At 35.9% G+C, this 22,988-nt stretch overlaps 2 protein-coding genes across 47 annotated transcripts in view; one reads left to right on the forward strand and one right to left on the reverse strand.

Moving 5' to 3' along the window:
• Nucleotides 1-22,988, forward strand: part of slo (calcium-activated potassium channel slo) — a 608,128-nt gene that overhangs the window by 493,460 nt on the left and 91,680 nt on the right. For 25 of the 46 annotated variants that reach the window (XM_068393340.1, XM_068393345.1, XM_068393342.1 and 22 more), the window contains exons 10-11: nt 7,504-7,596; nt 21,366-21,478. In XM_068393340.1, coding sequence (XP_068249441.1) covers nt 7,504-7,596; nt 21,366-21,478 — 206 coding nt within the window. Of the gene's footprint in view, nt 1-7,503; nt 7,597-20,719; nt 20,833-21,365; nt 21,479-22,988 lie in introns of all 46 variants that reach the window. The other 21 variants (XM_068393381.1, XM_068393364.1, XM_068393384.1 and 18 more) reach the window with 2 other exon arrangements.
• On the reverse strand, nt 13,008-14,801 carry LOC137658656 (uncharacterized). Its single transcript, XM_068393600.1, has one exon. The coding sequence runs from the start codon at nt 14,799-14,801 to the stop codon at nt 13,008-13,010; it is 1,794 nt and encodes a 597-aa protein (XP_068249701.1).

The following is a 22,988-nucleotide window of genomic DNA, read 5'->3' on the forward strand; positions in this document are numbered from 1 at the left end:
ACTTTTATGATGAGAAAAATATTTCAGAGGTTGTCTTTATTCTAAGGGAAGGCTTTTACAGTACATATAAACACAGTTTTGGCGTAGACTTGAATACTGTAATGTTTTCAGGAGTTCTGCATGAATGATAGCCATGATAACCCTGCTTTGTGGAACCAAGCATTTACAAAATCTGAATTATTTCCATGAATCTTACCTTGGAATAGAAAATGCTATGTTATTTACTGTTCTACAAGTGCCACTTTGATGATCTTGATAGGAATGAATAAAATTTTCTCTCGCTGCCGTTTACCTCTCCCTTTGAGGGTCCCCTACGTTGTCACCTACATGTCGTGTACCAAATGGCGAGTGGAGACCAGGTTCCGGGGCAAAACCCAACACAGATTTTTTCTTTGCAGTTTCTATAATCCTCATATGTAGATCATCTAAATATTTTGAATATTTGTTTTGATTCTACTGGGACCTTCTCGGCATCATCTAGGTTAGGATTGCTGCACAAGGTGATTGATTTTGTTCACCCCTTTTCTTCTCTTTCCTTTTTACCTCTCCAATTGTACTGTATGGTGTAAAATTGAAAGAGGCTCTTATATACAGTAAGTTCAAGTAATATTTTATAATATAAAATTCATGATGAAAGATATAAATTTGCATTTCTCTTATAAGAAAAGATTCTCTCTCTCTCTCCCTCTCTCTATAATAGGTAAAATTTTTGAAAATTTTTTGTTTTTATTTGATTATTGGATGCTTAGATAATTTTATTTTTTATAAATTGTTATTTCAGGTAGAATAATGAAATTTAAAATCTACATAGAATTTATGATCGTTGAAAACTTTCCTATTTATTACATAACAAAAATCTGCACTTCTTTTAAAAGAAATTTCTTTAAAGTTACCATCACATAACAATATGAAATATGTTCAGGTCTAGAGTACTCAAAACTTATTTTCCTTGCCGTGAAATTTCCTTGTAGTGTACAGCCAGTTAGCTTGTTAAGAACTCGATGTCAACGTCAAGCTTCTTTATATTCCTGTCCACCAGTTCTGATTGTGTTTTTTTTCACATTGAAAAGGAATAGAGGTAAGCTTATTTCATGTTCTTATGATATTTTTAAAGAGCTTTTTTATTTTTAAAGAAAAGTGCCACTTCTTCGTTAAGAAGTAAAGTTATAAGAAAAGTATTTCTTTGTCGAACAAGCAAATCAAGACTGGTGCCTAGCTTTTTCCATTGCACGACCAAACTGTGCTCTAAATTTCTCGTATTTTAACCCTTTTACCCCCAAAGGATGTACTGTACGTTTCACAAAACTCATCCCTTTACCCCCATGGACGTACCGGTACGTCCTTGCAAAAAACTGCTATTTACATTTTTTTTTTTCATAATTTTGATAATTTTTTGAGAAACTTCAGGCATTTTCCAAGAGAATGAGACCAACCTGACCTCTCTATGATGAAAATTAAGGCTGTCAGAGCAATTTTAAAAAAAATATACTGCAAAATGTGCTTGAAAAAAAATAACCCCTTGGGGTTAAGGGCTGGAAAGTTCCAAATAGCCTGGGGGTAAAAGGGTTAATAAATCCTCCTACGTACAGCGTCCATGTAATCGAGTAGAATATCCTGGCCAGTTGTACACAGTCAAGCATGAAAGGGTTCAGCAAAGTGAGAAATAAAAGTTACAGTAAATTTATGTATACAAAATCTGCAATAAATACAATTGATACATATGAAATACTGTATAGTGGGAAATACTGAATGAAAAGAAAATAACTATAATTTAAGTACCATAATAAGAATGGGAATTATTATTATTTTACTAGCTAAGCTATGACCCCAGTTGGAAAAGCAGGATGCTATAAATACAAAGGCTCCAACAGGGAAAAATAGCCCAGTGAGGAAAGGAAATAAATAAACTTCATGAGAAGCAATGAATAATTAATATAAAACATTTTAAGATCAGAAAGTGTTAAAATAGATCTGTCATATATATAGTATGAAGAGAGACTTATATCAGCTTGTTCAACATAAAGATATTGATTGCAAGTTTGAATTTCTATAACAAAAAAGTTTAGACTGAAATGAACAATAAACATTTGTGAATAACAGAAATGAAAAGATGATTGAGAAGGAAATGGAAAAGAAAGAAGAATGGGAGATGAAAAGTTATATGATATGCATTGAACCAAACATAGACAAAAGTCTATTCTTTCTGTTCTAGTTCTATAAACTACAATGGAAACCCCCTCAACCTTGTAACTTCTTTTATGGGAAAGAATGAAACCATATTAAATGGAAATAACAAACTAAAAAGAAAGGGAAATAAATTGAAGAGATAATGAATAATAAATAACAAACTAAAAAGAAAGAAAAATAAATTGAAGAGATAATGAATAATAAATAGAAAGTTAATGATAAAATTTGACCTGATGGTCATATTGTTTTCGTCTCCAGAAGCTTGGTTATGTTAATGTTAGCCTACCCCTTAAAAATAAAAGAATTATCCATTTTCTTTCCTTTTAATATGCAAATGCCTCTAGTAAACAATGAGACTAACAGCATCTATCGGCAGTAACACAATGCTCATGTATCGTTTCTAGATTGTCAGGGTTTTGTTTGTATTTTGATGGTTTAAAAATGTCCACTTCTAGATTTTTTACTATTCCTGCATAGATTTTTTATCTATTCCTGCATAATTATGCAAAAGAATTGTTTTTGGGCAATTATGATGAACTTTCTCTTGTTTTTCGTGCTGTGGACAATTTTTTAGTTTAGAGATTTGTTGTGAAGAGTGCAAAGGCCTCACTGTTCCTCGGAGGTGTGTGTCATGGTTACTGATCAGGTTAAAGTTATAATCGTTAACAATAAAACGGACTCGGAAGCGACATAAGTACTTAAAAGTAACAGCGGTTCTAAATAATGGCACCTGGCCAATAATCTAACTTAAGATTAAAAAGAACCTAGCATGGAAGTATTTATATCAGAAAAGTGATAAGAAGGACCTTTTCACCGGGCGTCACAGGTCGACCCAGAAAAGAAAAGCTTACCTTTAGTTGAAGGGAAAATCCGGAGAAGACTAGGCTAGTTGATTTTAAAGGGGATTATATTGATAATGCCACTCCAGCTTTTGACTTTGCTACAGTCGTAATGAGATTAGTTTTGATATAGTCATAAACTTGTAAAGCTTTAACATCATTAGTTTATTTTGTGGAAGCTTAGAAGGCCAAGTCTTGGATTAAGGGTAATTTTTCAGGCCTAACCTGCCCTGTTTCAAATCATAGCCTGACTCAGTCATTCTAGTGCACCATTCAGTTAGGGTTCTGATGATTTAATGAGAGAGTAGTGAGAAACCACATTAAAGTAAAAATTGATCATAACTAATGTATTTAAAGTATTAGATTAAATATTATTAGTTAGTTAAATTTCAAGGATTTGAGATTGTCTATTTATGTAGATGACTTAGGAGTTTATCAAGGCAGTGTGTAAAAATTGGAGTTTATACAGTACTGTATATACAATTAGCTGTATAGTACAGTAGCACTATATAACCTACATTATAGTTAGTGGACTACGTAAAAACAGTGTGCTGTACAGTAGTATGTTTTTAAAATGTTAGTCAACTGCACGTAGGCAGTCTTCAGGTTCAGTTGGTTAGGGGTCTATGAGTGGACTGACTGTAGGGCACCAATATTAAGTAAATTTTTATTTTCATTTAGTCAATGGTTTCTGTTACATTAACATCCACGAAGATGGAGGGCTGACTGTATTGCGTTATGTAACTGTGACGGTCTTTCTACTCTCTTATGATTGGAGCTTTAGGATTTAGTGTGTGGATTTTATGGACTCTTTCTCTGTATTTTTACATTTCAACTTTATGCGGGTATATCTTCCATTAATATTCAACCAAGATATTGTCTGAATTGCAAGACGAATAATTTATATTTAAACGCAGCCAATCCCTATTCTATGTGTTTTCCAGGCCATTGCTGCAAGTTTTTGTTAACCCTTTGTTTTTCTTAATATATATACCTCAATGACATTAATATGAATGCATATCGTGAATTAGTTTAAGGCTAGAGTACAAGGGAAGATATGCTATTGACAATAAAACAATATAAACAGGTCTAGGAAATCTGACCAGTGTTTTGATGATGTCATTTTCAAGTGTTTTTGAAGTGTCTGTGTCTTTAGTGGCCAATGACGTAGTACCGTAGAGTAACGTAAATTTGTATCTTTATACAAAGATTTGCTTAGTAAGTTTATGCACTCCCACAATTGTTATACTGATACCAATGAGTCAACTATTTTGAGAAAGATACTAGCATAACCTCAAATTTTGCTATAAATACTGTACTACCGTCATACATTATTTTCACTACTGTACTGAGTAACAAATTTTAATTTTGGATTCTCATTTACTTATTTCTATTTAAACCAATAAAATTAAAAATGAATGCATTCCCTATCTTTAGTATTATTTAACTTTTTTCATGTTTTATCATATGTATCTATTACCATGTGAGTCTATCTTTATCAAATGCTTGCCAACAGAAGTTACAGAACTTATATTATGACTCGTATCATATTGTTTGATGTGCTTTGGACTGCTAAAGGATGAAGGTATCATATGTTTACACTCCTGGTTGGATGCCAATTTCCTTTAATAGCAAAATTAATTATGGTACTTCCTTAAGATCAGTGAAATTTGGGATTCGGTCAAAATGTTGGATGTCGAGTAACCAATTTGCTGTACAGTAATGGCAAAATTAATTACGGTACTTCCTCAAGATCGGTGAAATTGGCGATTTGGTCAGATTAATGATACTACTCGAATTTCAACCATATATTCAATAGACTTTAAATCTTTCCCAATAAATTTACTCATGCATGACGAGTAAATAACAATAGTTTTCCATAAGTAGTCAAAGAGGAAATTTCTTATTTTCTCAGTTTTTTTAATCATTCTCAATACAATTGTCCCCTCATTCACCAAATTCCCTTTACTTCATTGATTTTGCATCATTTACAACATTAAAAGCATAAAATTAGTTATACTTTATATCAAGAATTTTCTTTCTTAGTTAAATTATATCTTCAATGCCTCCATGAGCATGTATCATTTGGGTAATGAAGTCCCTTAAACTCCTTACTATACTGTGATTACCTTTTTATAGAGTTCTAATATGCAAATTCGACCTGCGTGCCATAGTTTTAAATGGGTACCAGCTAGGGGCATGCAATAACATGGGGTACAGGAAATGCTAGGAGTTCTTTTTTCATTTATTAAGCAATCAGCTCTTATGAAAATCATCCCTCAAAGGTAGTGTTTTTTATTTCTATTATAAAAGGTAAAAGCAACATAAAGCTATCAATTCCACTGATTATAGAGTGCAGTCGAGTCACTCATAATGCTGTGTGGTGATCCCATACCTATCACAGGTGTAACATTCCAGCCCCCCCCCCCCCCCCCCCGGTTAGCTGAAAACCTGCAAAATAAGTACAAAAACCTACAGTATATCTTTTAAAAATACTTTTATCATTTTTTATATTCCTTTATTATCTTTATAAATTTAAGCTTTTATAAGCCCTCTGAATACTTATAAACCAGTTATTCATTCTTAAACACATTTTAAGCTAAGAATTACCTTTACTGTATTTTAGACAGATTGTACATACTGTATATGTAAATAGTATATGTAAATAGAAAATTAAAATAGGGACATTTACCAGTGAAGATACGTAAACTTAATCGATGATGTTGATGATGATGATAATTAGTTGTACAGTGCATTCTGTATGTATTGCCAGGAGTTTGAATCCGTCACAGGCCGACCCAGAAATATGGTTTTAGATCAGGGGAAACAAACAGATATATGTCTTGTGCCCTTACATACTGGAAAGTTAAAGAAAATTGTTTTAGTATGAGGAGTGACAAATTTTACATTTATCCTTTTTATCCACATACAAGGCTGGGGTAAACCAACAGATTTTTTTCCCCCGGGACTTGACTCTGCATCCTGTTTATGAGGACTTGGAGGGTGGCCAATTAATTTAGCATAAAGTCAAACCTTTCAAATTATCTCAAATGATTCCTCCGTTTCCACTCCTTCTTTTTTTTTTTTTTTACATGAAAGCAGAAGCATCAAAGATCCTCAAATTTCTTTAATTTTCTCTTCAACAAAGGGAAGGAGTGCAAAAAAGAATTTGCTTAGGTCCTTACATCCAGTTAGTGACTTTTCTATCGTTGACTCTTATGGAAATGATCAAATTTCAATACTGTACTTTACATGAAGTGAAATAGGAAGCTAATGTGAAATGAAAATGTGTTCAAGAATTTTTTCAGGAGGGATTCCAAACCAAGGCCAGAGGATGATTGCCTTTAGCAAATTGTACTTCTTTGGTGTTTTTACTTAACAAAATTGCTAGGCTATACCTGCAAAGGTTGAGATAGCTGTTGATCATTTAGCATATTTTCCTGTCTCAAAATAGGCATGAATCCAGCCTCGGTTATCTATTGTGTTAATTTGAAAGTTAGAGGAGTTGATGAACAAAATTTCTGATTAACAGACGGATCACAATCTCACTTGTTATTAAACTCACAGTTACTTTCAAAAGACAAGTTTTTTTTTTCACTATTCAATTGCCTCCAGTATCACATTGTAACTTTAGTTAGAATCTTTAGTAGAGTTCATTTTAAGGTAATGCATGATTTCAGGCTATACAGTTTAGCAAACTTGTGAGTTTTCTGCCTTTGGAGATTCCTTGGAGAGAATTCTAGAAATTTTTTCTTTTGCTGATTCTACTTCAGGAACGAATTCCTTGAAGTTAAAGAAAATATAAGTTCAGATATCTACTATTTTGGATCATACTATTTTTTATTGTGCTAGCATATTTTAGAATTTTATGTTTAATAGAAGAGATTATTCTACTTTATCAAAACTGCCTGAAGCTCAAGAGCACAATTCAATATTTTCTTCCATATCAGGTTTCTATAATATCTGGAGTCTGGAAATTCTCCAAAGTAAATCAAGTGTCAACTGGGACCCATTCTAATACCATGAAATCTGTTATTTTTTACCATTCATTAAATCCTCATCATTCATACAACTCAAACATGTACAGCTAAACAGGACCCTTTCATTCCTGGAGAATCCCCGACAACAAGAATAGCTTTCGTAGCTCCCTTCAGGCGTTAAAGACATTCGTTTCTAATCTGTGGTCATTACTAAATGTATGAAATCTACTTGAGCAGCTAATATCTGATGTTTTCATCCAAACCCTGACTACTGTAGCTTCAGCTAGCTGCGTGGAGAATCTCCACTGGCTTTTGTGAGCTAAAGAGTTTTCAAGGTTCCCTAGTTCTTTATTTTTGGCCTCAAAGAGAAATTCAACGGAAAAACTATGAACTTCAGTGGCAAACTTTTTTTAAATGATGTGGTAGTAGAGGATGTTTTGTTATCAATACTAATTAGGATAACATTGTTAAATGTTTGCATTTCTTTTTTATGATAGGATTGTTCGCTATCATGGGTTACAGGTCGATGTTTCATTCGATTTTTGAAACTTATTGGATTAGACTTACCCTCCGAAGATGAAATATCACAGGTATTTAAAGCCGTAGTTTTTTTGTTTTTAATGAAAAAACCCCTGTAAATTTCTAATTAATTGGGCTCTGAATATTGTGTTACACTTCTAAAAAGTCCCTGCTTAAGAACTTTTAATTGATATTAAGGAAGTAACTATCAAACCTTTTTTACTGTTGGTATTAGCTTCGTCAAAGAGAATTAGCGAGTTGCAAGCATTATCTAAAAATGTGGGTTTGGTCATAGTAAGGATAATTTTTCTCTGCTACCTCATTTTAGTCCCATGAATTTTTTTTGATGTATGGAATCTTCCTAGAAGTTGTGCCCATCCATCTTTGGCTGATAGAGTGGACAGGAATTGTGAAATACATTTTTATGCCCAATTAGAGTAGTTAATATATGTTTGGATAGAACGGCTAATGTTAGATGAAATAGACTTTGCTTTTATGTTTAGAGTCCTCATGAACCTAGCCTATCTAGGCAAGTCTCAATACTACACAGAATTCTAGAAGTTTTATTCCAGTTGTGACCAGATTGTGGAATGCTCTTCATAATCAGGCAGTTGAATTGGTGGAACATCAGAAATTAAAACTTGTTGCTAATGTTTTTTTGTTTAACATGTTTCACAGTTTATAAATGATTGATTTATTTTAATACCTGTATTGTTGCTGATCTTGATTTATTTCCTAACTTTTTTTTTATAATTCCCATATTTCCTTCCTGCACTGGGCTGCTTTCCTTGCTGGAGCCCTTGGGCTTGTACCATCTTGGTTTTTTTAACTAGTGTTGTAGCTTGTGTTGTAAGGATGGTAATATTTCTCCATTAGAGATTCTGATAAGTTCTTACATTCTGAAAATCTATATTTCAAGTCACTTTTTTGCCCCTGACACGTGACACTTAAGCGAATGAAGATCATCATCCTCTAGTAATAATGGTCCGAACAATTAACACACAAACACACTTCCAAACCCGTGTAAAACATTGCTAATGAAGCTAAAGGTAACTTAAACTGACTCTAGAAAATATATCAAATACTCAGTGTTTAGAAATGAATGAAAGAGGCCCAAATACTTCACTATCGATGAGTAAACTGAAGGCTTACCCACACCACACTATTTGCCATACAACACCATACTATATACGAGGGAGGTGAGACAATTGGAGGGAAAATGTTATTTTTATTTTCAATAATAAACGTCAACATGAGCGAGCTTCTAGGAGGAAGCCATAAATAATCAAATTCGTCATAAAAATTTAATTTTTTATGGCCAGCCATCCTTTGAGATCCTATAAGATACTACTGGTAAAGAGTTATTGGGTCCTTTGACTGGCCAAATGGTACAACATTGGGTCCCTCTCTTGGTACGGCTCATTTTTCCTTTGCTTATACATTGAATAGTGTGGCATGTTTGGTACACATTCTCTTTCCTCATACACCTAACAATACATCGATAACTAAAAGTTTCTTCTTCACTCACAGGCTTAACTACTTCACTGTAATTGTTGAGTGGCTACTTTGATAAGGGTAGAAAAGCAATTCTTCTATGAGAAGGACACTCCAATATCAAATCATTATTTAGGTTTAATTGGGTAGTGTCATAGCCTCTGAACAATGGTCTTCCGCTGTCTTAGGTTAGAATTCTCTTGCATGAGGGTACTCAGGTACACTATTTTTTCTGTTTCCATATTTCCATTCCTAACTGAGCTATTTTCCCTGTTGGAGTTCTTTGGCTTATATCATCCTGCTTTTCCAACTAGGGTTGTAGCTTAGCTAGTAATGGTAATGATAATAGAGCAGTTAAGGTATGCTTGTATAGAACTGTAACTATTAGAGCTACAGTACCAAATATGTTTTGTGCACATCATTTTCCTAATTAACCAATTCCTAATTGGAATTTTCCTCTCGTTAAACATATAGTTCAAACTCATGACAATTTAGATGAGCCTTGCTTACCATTATTGAAAGTTAGGGCACACAATATCAGAGCATTGACCATATCTGTTAATTTTCCTAATATTTTTTGAAAGATAACTATGTTATTTGTAGTAACTTTGTTAGATTAAATTTGATCTAATTATATATGTCACAAGTTTAAAATTGACTTCTTTACGTTTTTATTTTATGTTATGACCCATATAATGAGTTTTTGATATGATCACATTAGTATTATTGTTCTCCTCTACCATAACTCAGTATAATGCGGTTTAGTTTTAATCATGAGAGAGAGAAAAATATATGTCACAAGTTTAAAATTGACTTCTTTACGTTTTTATTATATGTTATGACCCATATAATGAGTTTTTGATATGATCACATTAGTATTATTCTTCTTCTCTACCATAACTCAGTATAATGCAGTTTAGTTTTAATCATGAGAGAGAGAAAAATAAAGAACAGAATGTCAGTGGATTTCTAGTGTTGGCATACATTAGAAAAAAAGAGAAGTTAAAGATAATTTTGTCTCTATATAATGTATTTTGAAGAATAATCATGTTGTTATCAGTGAATCACCTTTCCTCCCTCTGGGAAACGTGAGACTATATTTTCTGTTCTAATGTAAAATTCATGGAAATAAACAGAATTTTTTTAACAAAATCAATTCTTTTTTGACATAATATAGTTGGAGTAAAAATAGTTTATGTCCTTCTCCCCACTTTAGTTAAGTTAATACATTAAGTTGGTGGTCATAACTTCATAAATCTGAAGCATTGTTATTGGTTTTTGCCTGGGAACCTTGTGTCCTCACTCACCTCTTGGTGACTGGAAGTTAAGTGGTCTCTTGAAAGGGGTGGAGGGTGGGGGGAAATGACGGTGAGATTTTTTTTATTGAGGTCGTCAAATTGGCACTTGTAGTATATAGCATTTTTTATTCCAAGGTAAGTATGGAAATAATTGATTTTAATTTTAAAATCCTGTTATTTCTACCAGAAAGCTTTAGCAATGCAGTTAGTGCAACTTATATCAACTCACAGTGATTCCCCTGTTCCATTGGCTTATTTGACTGTGTCATCCAGACTAACTATTTTCCAAAATGGGAAAATAGTTTCTGAAGTTTTAACTAGGATTTCTTTGAGTGAAGTGATATCCTAATTATATTGCCTTCTCTTACATTGCTTTTGAAACTAACACTGATAATTTTGGAGGTTTGTATTAGATAAGATTTTGATAGCTATTTTTGTTTAGCTCATTGTAGAGGAATGTTTTTCAGTCATACATATAAAATATCTATATTTGGTTTTTATCATGTTTTATACATATTAACATGACAGGATTGATATTAGGCTAAAGGAGCCCCAATAGATTACTTAGCATTGTAAATAGAAGTCTGCATCACATTTGAAATTAGGTAATACCTTTACTATAGGTAATACCCCAAGGTCTTTGCAGTTTCCTTTTGGCCCATCACATTTTAGCCTTTAACTATATGTCCATTCCTACCTCCTCTCTTCTATCTTGGTGTCCAACTTCTTAGATTTTTACTTCACAATTCATCTATAGGGTTTTCCCTCAGTTATACATGAGCGCTGATTAACCTCCATGGCCCTTGTGCCCGGCCTTTTGGCCCAAATTCATAAATCCATTCCAGTTCATGCTAAATATTTGATTAAAGGTCTTTGTCCTCTTACACTAGATATCATATACATTAAGAATATATACTGTACGTAGTCTGTTGCATAGGACATGAAAGCTGAATCTACTTTCTCATTGCCTGATATAAATATAATACAGAAGTTTTGCATTTTTTAGATTTTAAGTACAGAATCAGTAAGACTAAGGACTGTACAAAAAGATGTATTTTTTGGTATTTTATTGGAGTGATCATATGTACCCTTATATTTAACTTAATATTCAATACTATAGGAAACTGTATGGAAACAGCTCTAGTAATATTTTTTTAACGTTTGTTGCTCCGATTTGATTGTTTAGTTAGCTATTGTGTTTAGCTTTTGAAATTTCATTCTTCATTCTTCATTCTTCTAAGTGGCATCATAGGTTTCATGAAGCATATTTATGAGGGACACATGTTTCTTTGCTTCCAAACTGAGGAGAGAAGTTTTCAGTACTTACACTTATTCATCTTTGGATAGAGTTACACTTGAAAAAATCTTTGATTATTAGATACCATACTTTTATAGCACAAAACATTATTCTTCCAGCAAATCCATTAATCATAAATTGTATCATTTTCATAGATGAGAAAATTCCAGTTACACTGACCTGTATTCATCAAGATGTGATACCTCTACTGCTTGTTCACTGTCCATCATATAACCCTAACTCTGTCCGCAATGGTTGTGTTGAAACCTAAAGTTAATGGAAAAATTTAAGAAGGGCACTGCATAATTAATGGGTTTGTATGAAAAGACATTGTTTGCTTCATCAAACCTTCTTTTATTAAAATTTGGCTTAATAGCTACTGTATTTAGACAATGGACTAAAGATAGAGAATCATTGTATGATTAAAATTGAAAAGGATCAGAAGATAGTTTTCAGGAATCCCAGCCTTGCAAACTGAGAATATTAAACAATGATATTGGTCAGTATATGAGTTTATGATTGCACACTCACAAGTAATGTGCAAGATGATAACCGACCATAATAGTTACACCTCATAAGAAAGCCTGTGAGATGAGGTATTATCTAAGCTAAAATGTAGATGAAGATAATGGTTAATGATTCCTCCCTGTTGGGAACACATCTTTCTCTAGCAATCGTCACCAGTGAGAGTACATCAAGATTTACGAGTTGCGTCTTTTTGCTAAAATATATTGAAAGTTGAGCAGCATTTTTATGTTCTTTTTCAAAGAATTGCAGTCAGCCCCAAATTTCTCTAAAAGCCCAAAAATGAGGAAAGAGCTGGTAACTGATGCACTTTAATCTTTATTTGTGAAACACCAACACATATCACTCTTGAAAAAGAGAGAAAATCATCAGTATGAGAAGGAGTCTTAGACAAGGTAGAAATAGCAAAGGAAGTGACTGTTACCTGTAGAGCACTGTGTTTGGCAACAGAATCTGTGATGAAGACCAACCTTTGAAAGGGCCAGTTCTTCAAATGGTATCCTTCAAAGAGGCCAGAGCTATAAGGAGAATGGCCCTTAATGTCAAATTACAGAGATGATTCAAGTAAAGGTTCATAGGAATACTTAAAAAGTAACACTAAACCCCAGTTCGGAGACTTCACAGAAACTCTTGAGATATTCTGATCTGAAGGTCAACTCTCATTTAGTATTTATATCTGGAACAAGATGGATGAAAATGAGCTCTCTATACTCATTAATTATCTTGAACATATCTGTCCTTAAGATTCGTATCATGTTCATCTTCCCACATGAAGATTTCCACAGACAATCATCATAGTATTATTATTATTATTATTATTATTATTATTATTATTATTATTATTATTCTTACTTGCTAAGCTACAACTCTATTTGGAAAAGAATCCTCTGCCTCTAGAGTAGGCTCTTCCTCTGCCTCTGTTGCGAAAGACTCCTCTTGCTCTACTGCCTCTGGCATTTCTATTGTACCCATGGAACACTCCTTGAGCTTCATAGGTATGATTAAAGGCTGGGGAAGGTGTAAAGGAGGTAGTGGCTACTTGCTGGTGTGGTTGTGGGGTGACCCACACGTATTGCTGTTGGGGTTGTGCCTTTAATGTCGAAGGTTGACTCCCTTGTGGTACCGGTATCGTCTGGACCACCTGTTGGGTCTGCTGACCATGGAATGATTGAAAATTCCTTGGTCTCTTCCTGCCTCTAGTTTGGCTACTGGATGGTTCGAATTTTCGTTTAGGCATCAGACCCCACCGAACCTTGAGGCTCTGATTTACCCTTGCAGCTTCACTAAGAACACAGTTCACCATATCCTCCGGGAACAGGTCAGGACCCCAAATCGGTGCTGTGATGAGCTTATTAGGCTCATGCCTAATAGAGGCTTCAGACAAGACGTGCTTCCGGCATCTACATCTGGCTACCGCAAAATTGTATGCGTCACATAGAAACGTATGCAGCAACGACTTCGTCAAGCTTTTAAATAATGGCTCCTCTTCGTATACCAGAGAAGACATTTCCGCCATTGTGGCTGAGTTGATGGATGAACTCAGCCTCATGCGAGCATCAAATTTGAGTTTTATCAGGGAATCCGGGAGCCTGGGTAGCCGTTCGCTGAACTGTGTAGAAGCACAGTCGGTGTTCAATTTCCCCATTGTAAACGTTGCTGGAGCATCAATCCAGCAATCGTGATCCCCCGGAAATAGGATAGAAGTTAGGTCAGTTTCCCGTAACTGCGGCATCGGCTTGTCTTCGACTGCCGCTTGTAGAGCTAGGTCCACTATTTTCGTGGTGCAAGGTGGTGGAGTTTGTCCCTCCACTACAAACATTGTATATGAGCTTTTATGGGGTGTCAGCATGGTGTTAACACACTCCCATTCATTCAAAGTCCGAACCCAAGCGGACTGTGCTTGTTCCTTAGGGTAGATAACGGTTTTCTTAGGAACCTTATCTAGCCTTACTAGCGCTTCTTCTGTTAAGCGTGCAAACCCGGGGAAGGGGAACTGAAGTCCCGCCGGATAGAATTCATAATCCTCTACCGGCCAGGTGCCACATCCTTCGATAGTCAGCATGCCATCCTTAAAGGGGGCATGTAATGCCATTCGCCAGGGATTGCTCTTCACGAACGCCGGGAGTTTAGAGGCGTCCGGGATTACGTACTGCTGTTGTTGAGGCAGTCCGGATCGCAAGAGATTCTCCATTAGACTCTCTTGGTTTTGCAGTGTCTGTGCCAGGGTGTCTACAGACTGCAGACGATCAACTAAGGATCCAATCTGAGATTGAACTATGCTGCCCATCTGTTCCATTAACTGGCTCGAAAAGGCTGCCGGATCAAAGGGTGCCTCCGGGTTCTTAGCTTTTGAGCTGCTCCTGGCTCTCGACCCATGGTGAGAGGAAGTACCTATTGCCGAATCTTTCAATACCTTAGCGGATAAAGAAGACTTGGATGGTCTTGGCAGCTTGGAAGATTTAATTGATTTGGGTAAGGTCTGTTTTAGTTGTTTTACTTTTGGGATTACTGGGGATGGCCTGACCCCAGCCATGTTCTCAGTAAACCCTTGGAAGGAAGTTAGAGAAGAATTAGACGGTGACGGGCTAGGAATGGGTATCCTAGACCGTGCACCTCCTGCCTCACTTACCTCCTTACCTTGTTTTGCGTTGTCCAGAACCATCGGCTCCAGGTCCAAGTTGATGGCTGTTACATCCCCCAGAACCGTTTCTCCGAGTACCTCCAGGTCCTCTGGCAAAAACTGAGTGTCCTCCCTGATCTTGGCTATGATAGGTTCCGCCGATATCTTGGCGTTGGGTTAGATTAAACTACACATTTCCTCAGACAGGACGTATGGTTTCTTAGCCTTTACATTCCTGGCGAACCCGCCGACCCAGATCTTGAGGGTCGACAAGGCGAAACTCTTGGTGGCCTGAGGGGTCTGAAAGAGAATGTTTTGTTACTAATATTCCTGGCAAACCCGCCGTCTAAGATATATAGTAAATAATCTTTAAATTCTATCAACTTATACTCAAACTAAATATTAGACTGTCCGACGGGGATACCTACCGAATCCGCGGTTAACTTAAGAGACCAGCCCGTAGGAGATCTCGCACCCGTCCGGGTGCCACACCAGTAAATCGTCCACCTGGACCGCACACGGAACATGAGATCGGCAGACCTCATGCCCACAAGCTTGCTGTAAAACAGCAGCACAAGCTGTCATCTGGTATCGTACTACAGGTACCTCTAATTAAAATGATACATGAGTATCCTAATAGGATTACCGGAGGCTCCGGGTTCTTAAAATTAAGCTAAACAGAAGTAGAATATCCAGGTGGATGTAAATATCATGATACTAATTTATGATCATTCATTGTTATTATTATTGTCGTAAATGAGGTTATATTATCCCGCCAGTGCCGGGAATGTAAAATCTAAAGTTAACAATTGTTAAGTCAGATAAAATACCTCCCGTTGGCTCCGGGGAGCCAACTGAGTATGACCCAATGGTCTTGAACACCTACCAAGGTAGGGGCGTCCCAAATAAGGAGGTTAGGGAGGGAGGAGTTCTATTGACTCCCGCCAGCTCCGGGTACCTTCCTTAGGAATAGCGACAATAATAGTAAAATATTCAAATTTTATGTCTAACCTATTGACAAAAAATATAAATCATATGAAAATTCTTCCGTGATTACTTCGTCTTGATCGTATAGTTAGCCTACACTCAGAAACACGGTAATGCTAAACGATATAAATCGTATGTAGGCTAACTCTAGTATATCATAAGTGAATGAAAAAACAACGAAGAAAATCACGCCTGAAGAATACCTAAAATGCAACCCGTAATCCTCCCGGCCCGCCCGGGGGCCAGCCGAAGCAGCCAGGAGAGAGCACGGCTTACGACAACCCGTCACATGCGAGCGTACTCGACCATATTACAAATCAGCTGTTCTCCGCTTAATCTCTATAGAGAGTGAATCATGTGGTACCCCGGGAGAGGGATGAGGAGAAGCGTACTCCACCTAGGTGGGTAGCCAGCGGGAACCAGCCAAGAGCATGGCTCATGGCGATCAAGCGGACCTGTAACCGGCCAGGTGTGACAACCCTCCGAGAAACAGTAGCTCCACGTGATCCCCACAAGCGTAGCTTAACAGAATGACCATAAAATATTTTAACGATTAAATAATGAAACAAATAATATATATATATATATATATATATATATATATATATATATATATATATATGTATATATATATATATATATATATATATATATATATATATATATATATATATATATATATATATATATATATATAGGTTGTGATAGCAAGCAAAAAGAGAAATTAATGAGAATATTCGGGCAAGAGAGGAACATAGGGATAAAACGTGAATGGGAATTGCGTTTAGCCTAGCCCTCCAAAATCGGGTAGCTACCGACCTGGTCGGGAAGACTTCAACACTAAACTGTTAGAATACCCAATCGGGTAAAATACCCATTTGGGACGATAAAATGATAAGGATAATATCCTACGAACCTAAGGTTCCTCTCCATCATAACCTTAACTAAAGGACCCATCTTTTATATATAAGAATGATAACCAATAAGAGTTAAACTAATCTTTAAAGTTAAAGTTACTCAAAACACCAGGACTCGGGCTGGTGTAGGCTACCTTCCGAGGTCGTACACGGCCCGGTCGGGTAGCCATGCGTGCTCATAACCTAATAAAAATTGTAATATAAAAGCATCGTGTAATAGCGAAATGGCAATGAGCATGCGCCATGTAAAGGATCAAAACGAAACACAATTAGTATGAGGAACTAATTGCTAGTCGTCAAGTAAACAGAAGCTCTCGGAGGTAGCTACATCAAAATGGCTGACAGGGAGAGGTATTCTCCAACTCCCGAAACTTAAACACCTAAGTAATTGAATGTATCGGATATCGCTACTTCCAGAACCTCAAAACTGATAGTTTTAATACTCAAGTTGGTGGTAGAAGCTTCCAAGAGATCCGACATCTTGCGCAAAACACCAAATCACAAAAATCAAAAGGAACGCGTGCGTTCTTCAAAGATGCTATGAAAGGAGTGAAGGTGATCGCGTGGGTGGAGGTAGTGGTAGAAGCGATCAGTAGTGGAATGTAGAACGGCACCTCGTAGTAACGGGGGAATTTGGAGAGGAGAGATCTAAATGCCACGAGACCTCTGACAGTGGTTTTCACGCCCCAGTTACTATACCGACACCTTATATAGGTGAGCGAGCTGGGTTATCCCTAGCATTCCAATGCAACTTTTTCTCTGGTAATATATAGCAGTAATATACCTTAGAAATGATGCTTAAGGAGCATTTCACTGGGCGGCACAGGTCTCGCCCAGAAATAGATTTTTCCTTCGTCAAAATCCCTTTATTATTCTTACTTGCTAAGCTACAACCCTATTTGGAAAAGCAGCATGCTATAAGCCCAAGGGCTCCTACAAGGAAAATAGCCCAGTGACGAAAGGATATGAGGAAATAAATAAAGTACAAGAGAAGTAATTAACAATTAAAAGGAAATGTTTCAAAAACAGTAACAACATTAGAATAAATCTATTTAATATAAACTATCTGGGTGATAGGAGGATAGATGTGAGCGAGGCAAGAGAGCGTGCTAGAAATAGGAATGAATGGCGAGCGATTGTGACGCAGTTCCGGTAGGCCCTGCTGCTGCCTCCGATGCCTTAGATGACCGCGGAGGTAGCAGCAGTAGGGGATTCAGCATTATGAAGCTTCATCTGTGGTGGATAATGTGGGAGGGTGGGCTGTGACACCCTAGCAGTACCAGCTGAACTCGGTTGAGTCCCTTGTTAGGCTGGGAGGAACGTAGAGAGTAGAGGTCCCCTTTTTGTTTTTGTTTCTTTGTTGATGTCGGCTACCCCCCAAAATTGGGGGAAGTGCCTTGGTATATGTATGTATGTATGTATAAAAACTAGAAAACAAGAGGAAGAGAAATAAGATAGAATAGCGTGCCAGAGTTTTCCCTCAAGCAAGAGAACTGTACCCCAAGATAATGGAAGTCCATGGTATAGGGCTATGGCACTACCCAGGACTAAGAGAACAATGGTTTGATTTTGGAGCGTCCTTCTCCTAAAAGAATAGGTCCCTTGGTGGTTCTTCAAGTAAAAGATGGTAGTAATTTTGAAGACATTGATCCCAACTGTCCTTTCTCCTTCTAAGGATGTCACAAAGGCTTATAGCCCTATAAATATGACTGAACCTTGAAATGTTCATAAGAAGGGTTTGATCCTTTCAAGATCAAGAACTCCTTGATTGAAGGTCCACATATTGGAAAATATCAGTACATCTTGATATGGATTATGGGCTAGAGGTCTTGCAAAGTTCGTAATCCCGTAATCAAAGACCCAGGAGTGACAATATTCTGGATTCACTTCATGACAAAAACTTTCTTAATGCCAGGAAAGCAGAGGCTGCAGACTTTTTCACCAACTCTGTACTGGTGATTGAGAAGCATGAGCAGTCATTTGTAATGATGGAGGAAGAAGCAGGAAAATTCAAGTATTGTAGGGACGAGTCAAATATGGTTAAGTAACCAAGAAAGGTGTGGATGGAATTTTCTCAAGAGCAGTCACTTGAATTGAGGGGTGACCAAATGATTTCTTTCCACAAGGCACCTTTCGAAGGTCAAGGCAGGTATGCGAGAAGGCGAACTAACTTGCTCCTTCCTTTTTCTTAGTATCATCATGCTCCAGTGACTTCACTGGAAGAGAGACATTTAAACATGGCCAGAAACTAGAGAAACATCCACAGCCAACTCCATTGTACAACATTTATAAGATCTATTCTAGTCAAGTAAAACAACTGATCCAGTAATCAATCACTGAAGATTTCTCATGTAAGCTGAGGGGAACACTGCTGAGATGAAGGTCTGTGTTTAGCAGAAACAAAAAAACTACAAGCTCTTATATATAAAACTTGTCACATTGGTGAGTCATAGCAGTGGGGAGCACAGGCTAAAATCAAACAAGTGAGGTAGACAACTGAGCTAACTAACGGGTTCATAACCCTTACTGCCCCTCGCTCACATGCATAGTTTACTGGTACAGTACTGTATAAGAAAAAGTGTACGGGACAATGCAAAAATCACAATACAGTATTATATATAATCTGCTGTACAACCCTTCAAAATTTGATTCCAATAGATGACTAGATTGTATATTTCACACTTTGTGTGTTTCACTATTGGTGGATAATGGAAAACTCAGTACAGTAGTACAGAATGTTACAAAGAACCCTTAGGTAATGGGTTAATTTACACACACACACACACACAAAAGCACATACAGTAATTACTAAAGTACAGTATAGAATTGAATATTCACTTCTACAAAACTATGCAGTAATAAGAGCTACAAGAAATTGTGGTAGGATCTCGGCAAGATTCCCAGCATAATCATGGAAATACAAAACTGAGAAAACTGAGAATAAATTAGTAAAGTGGAAAGTGTACTGTTTTGTATATATGAAAAAAGACTGAAATATCCAGCGTAGTATTTCTATACAGTAGGGCCTTTGCTTGGTAGTCAGTAATGTGCTTCCCACATCTAATTAACTTGGATTGGATCGAATGTAAACTGATATGAAATCCCCAAAAAGGAAGGCATCATGTACTTGCTTCTCTTATGCCCTTACAGAAACTACTTTACTTTACTTTGATGGCTGCTTTTCCAATCCCATACAGCACCTTACATAAGATTGAAATGCAAACAATAAAAAAAAAAAAAAAGCAATGCCTATTAGATTGGATATACATGATGGAACTGTGTTACACCAGGAATGCATGATATAAAGATTCGAGAAGTGTTCCTAGGAAAGGAAATGATAGTCACACCAGTGTAGCGAGCACGAATCACAGGATCGCCTGTGCACAGCTCGTCTTTCAATTGAGAATGATACAAGTTGGTGTACCAGGTATTTCCTCATCCATGAAAGTAAAACAAAATATGATTAATGTGATTGTGATAAAACTAATAAATATTTTATTTTATTCCAAAATCTCATGTACTAAATCATTTTATGCTGTAAACTGTATGTGAGAAGCTTAAATTGGTATTTCATTAATATGGTTTCTGTACTGTATTGTTATATATATTTTTTAGTTTAGGTACTGTAATGCATTTCTTTTGCTTTTAAGTAATAGGTAACTTTAAACTTCCCAACATGACTCCTTTTTTATCCTTGGTTAGAGTATTATATAAGGTGTCCCTTTGGTAGTGTTAAATATTTCGAGGGATATAATATTATGCTAAATGTAACATGATAGGATTAGGCTACTAGGTTTTCATAAACTAGTGATTTAGTTTTCAAAAGAAAAAATTCTTTTCTACTTACCCTTGGAATATTTAAGAGGGACTACTGTACCATAGCACTATGTTTGTAAACTGTGTGCCTATCAATAAGATAGACAAATTTATAATTGTTATCATAATTATCATTTGCATTCAACAGAAAACAACACAATTTTCATATATCCAAAGGGTATATTTTTATGTTCTATTCTCACATAAATAGACATGTTCTTATATTATATTGTCTGGTAGTCACCAGACATGTCACCATGGCAAGATCACTACCAGCAAGGCTCTGGTATGGAGATGTACAAAGAAACTTTAAGTCCAGCTTTTGTGGATCTTGAATTTAATGAAACATCGGCGTAAGTAACATGTCTGGCAGAGAGCATGACCCAAAGAAGATAAATTGCAAGCCATTCTTATAGAATTAACCTTTTTTTTGTTTGAAGTTACATCATCCTTACTTACAACTCTGCTTTACCCTTTCCCGACACTAGACTTGATTACTGTATATCCCTCATATCAAGGGGCTTCACATTACTTGTAAATAATCTTTGTAACTATTTATTCCTCATTATTACAGGCTTTTCACAGGAAACAAATACCATTTTAGCAGGTGTAAACAACATTTTGAAAAATACTTTCATATGTATGCATTTATAACTTCAAAGCTTGTAATTATTTAGAATAGCTTTTAACAAAGCTCCTTGAAGGGGATAATTATTTTACCTCACAACCTTTTAGTGACAAAAGGGATTGAACCCCCCCTTGTAAGATGGTTATTATTTATTGATTCAAGAAAACATGAGTTTTGAATGTTGGGTGTGGTTTGTGTTGTCATTGCAAACGAAAGCTAGAGACCGAGTGATTTGGACCACTCTTGTGTTTTCCTTAGTCACCAGATATGCAGGCTTGGCAGAACGACTACCTCTGTGGTACGGGTTGTGAAATGTACACGGAAACCTTGTCGCCCAGCTTCGTGAGCATGACTTTTCCTCAGGCATCCGAGTGAGTACTTTGAGTTTTCCTGTCAAGATTCTTTGAATTACAGCACATTAGTGTTATTACCTGTTAATAGAAAACTAACCAAGAGGTAGTATTCCCCTTGTATTCTGAGTTCAGTAATATCAATGGCTTAAGGATAAAATTATTTCTCTTTTGATCTTTGTAATGTGAATGCTTAGTATTCGTGCAAGACCTTTGTTTCTAAATACTATTGGAAAATCATTAGTAAACTAAATCATTATAATTTAAGGTTTGATATATTGTACATATTTATAAAATTCCTTTCTATAGTACAGCTGTTATATGTAAAATATCCAAGTCTTGAAAGGGTTATATTACTGTATGATTATTTAGCCTATAGTATTTAGTTATAACTCTTTAGTTGATTATCAACCTGGTAGCTAAGAAATCAGCTTTTTAAACAAAGATATTTTTTTATAAGATCAGTTTATTGACATTTACCCCTAAAATTTAAAGAACTTAAACATTTCCCATTTTCTTTCCTTTCAATAGATAAATGCCTCCAGTAAAGTAATAAGACACTCTAGTGGATAATGGCAAGAACAGAAGTGCCCAGAGCCTCTTTGTTATTTCAATTTTGAAGTCAAACTATTCCCTATCCTCTTGACATCAAAAGTCAGTGGGAATGATGGGTGGGCATGTATATGACCATCAGGGGAATACAGAAATAACAAGTTTTGATTTATCAAAGTTCCATTTATTGATTTGCACCTCCCCTGATATTCATATTGCTGACTCCCACACACTCATAGAATTGGGACACCAGTGAAGGAAAGAGATAGTAGAATTAAAGAATTATAATACATTATAAAATAATTAAGATTTTTGACTCAACTGGTCTAGATTAATGGTAACAAACCATTCTTGAAGTGTGAGACTCCGTTTTTTTTTTTTTTTTTTTTAAAGATATTTAGATAATTTCAAAAATAAGGAAATTATGAATTAACAAAACTCAAAATAGTTAAAAAGACCACATTGACAAGCAGCAACTATAGGACCTAGAACCCAGCAACCTCAATAAGAAAAACAAGAATCTTCAAGATAACATTCTGCAGACACCAAAATGTTAGTCATTGAACTGCTGCTGAAACTCTTTCCATACAGAGATTTCTGCAAAAATTAAAAAGATGTAGGTGTACTCCTAATATACTAAACACTAACCTTCAGGGCTTTCATGAGATTTTAACCCAATTATTTGTGAGTTTCTGTGACCAAACTTTTATCTATAAATAGCATTGCATTTTAGGATAGAGGAGGATTTGGAATTCTAATACCACATAGCAAATTAGAGACACTATCTCTAATATCCATAGTTTGACAAAAAAAATACTGAACAGCTCTTATATAACAAAGAAATACTATGATGTATGAGTCATCTAAGTTTTTAGAAAACTTCTCAATGAGTTTTCTTTGGTGGGAAAAGCTTCTTTTTCAAACAATTATTTGCCTGTTCCTTGGGAATCAGGACATGGTATGTCTGGTTAACCAACAA

Source organism: Palaemon carinicauda, chromosome 19 (assembly GCF_036898095.1).
Source record: "Palaemon carinicauda isolate YSFRI2023 chromosome 19, ASM3689809v2, whole genome shotgun sequence".
Classification (NCBI taxonomy): domain Eukaryota; kingdom Metazoa; phylum Arthropoda; class Malacostraca; order Decapoda; family Palaemonidae; genus Palaemon; species Palaemon carinicauda.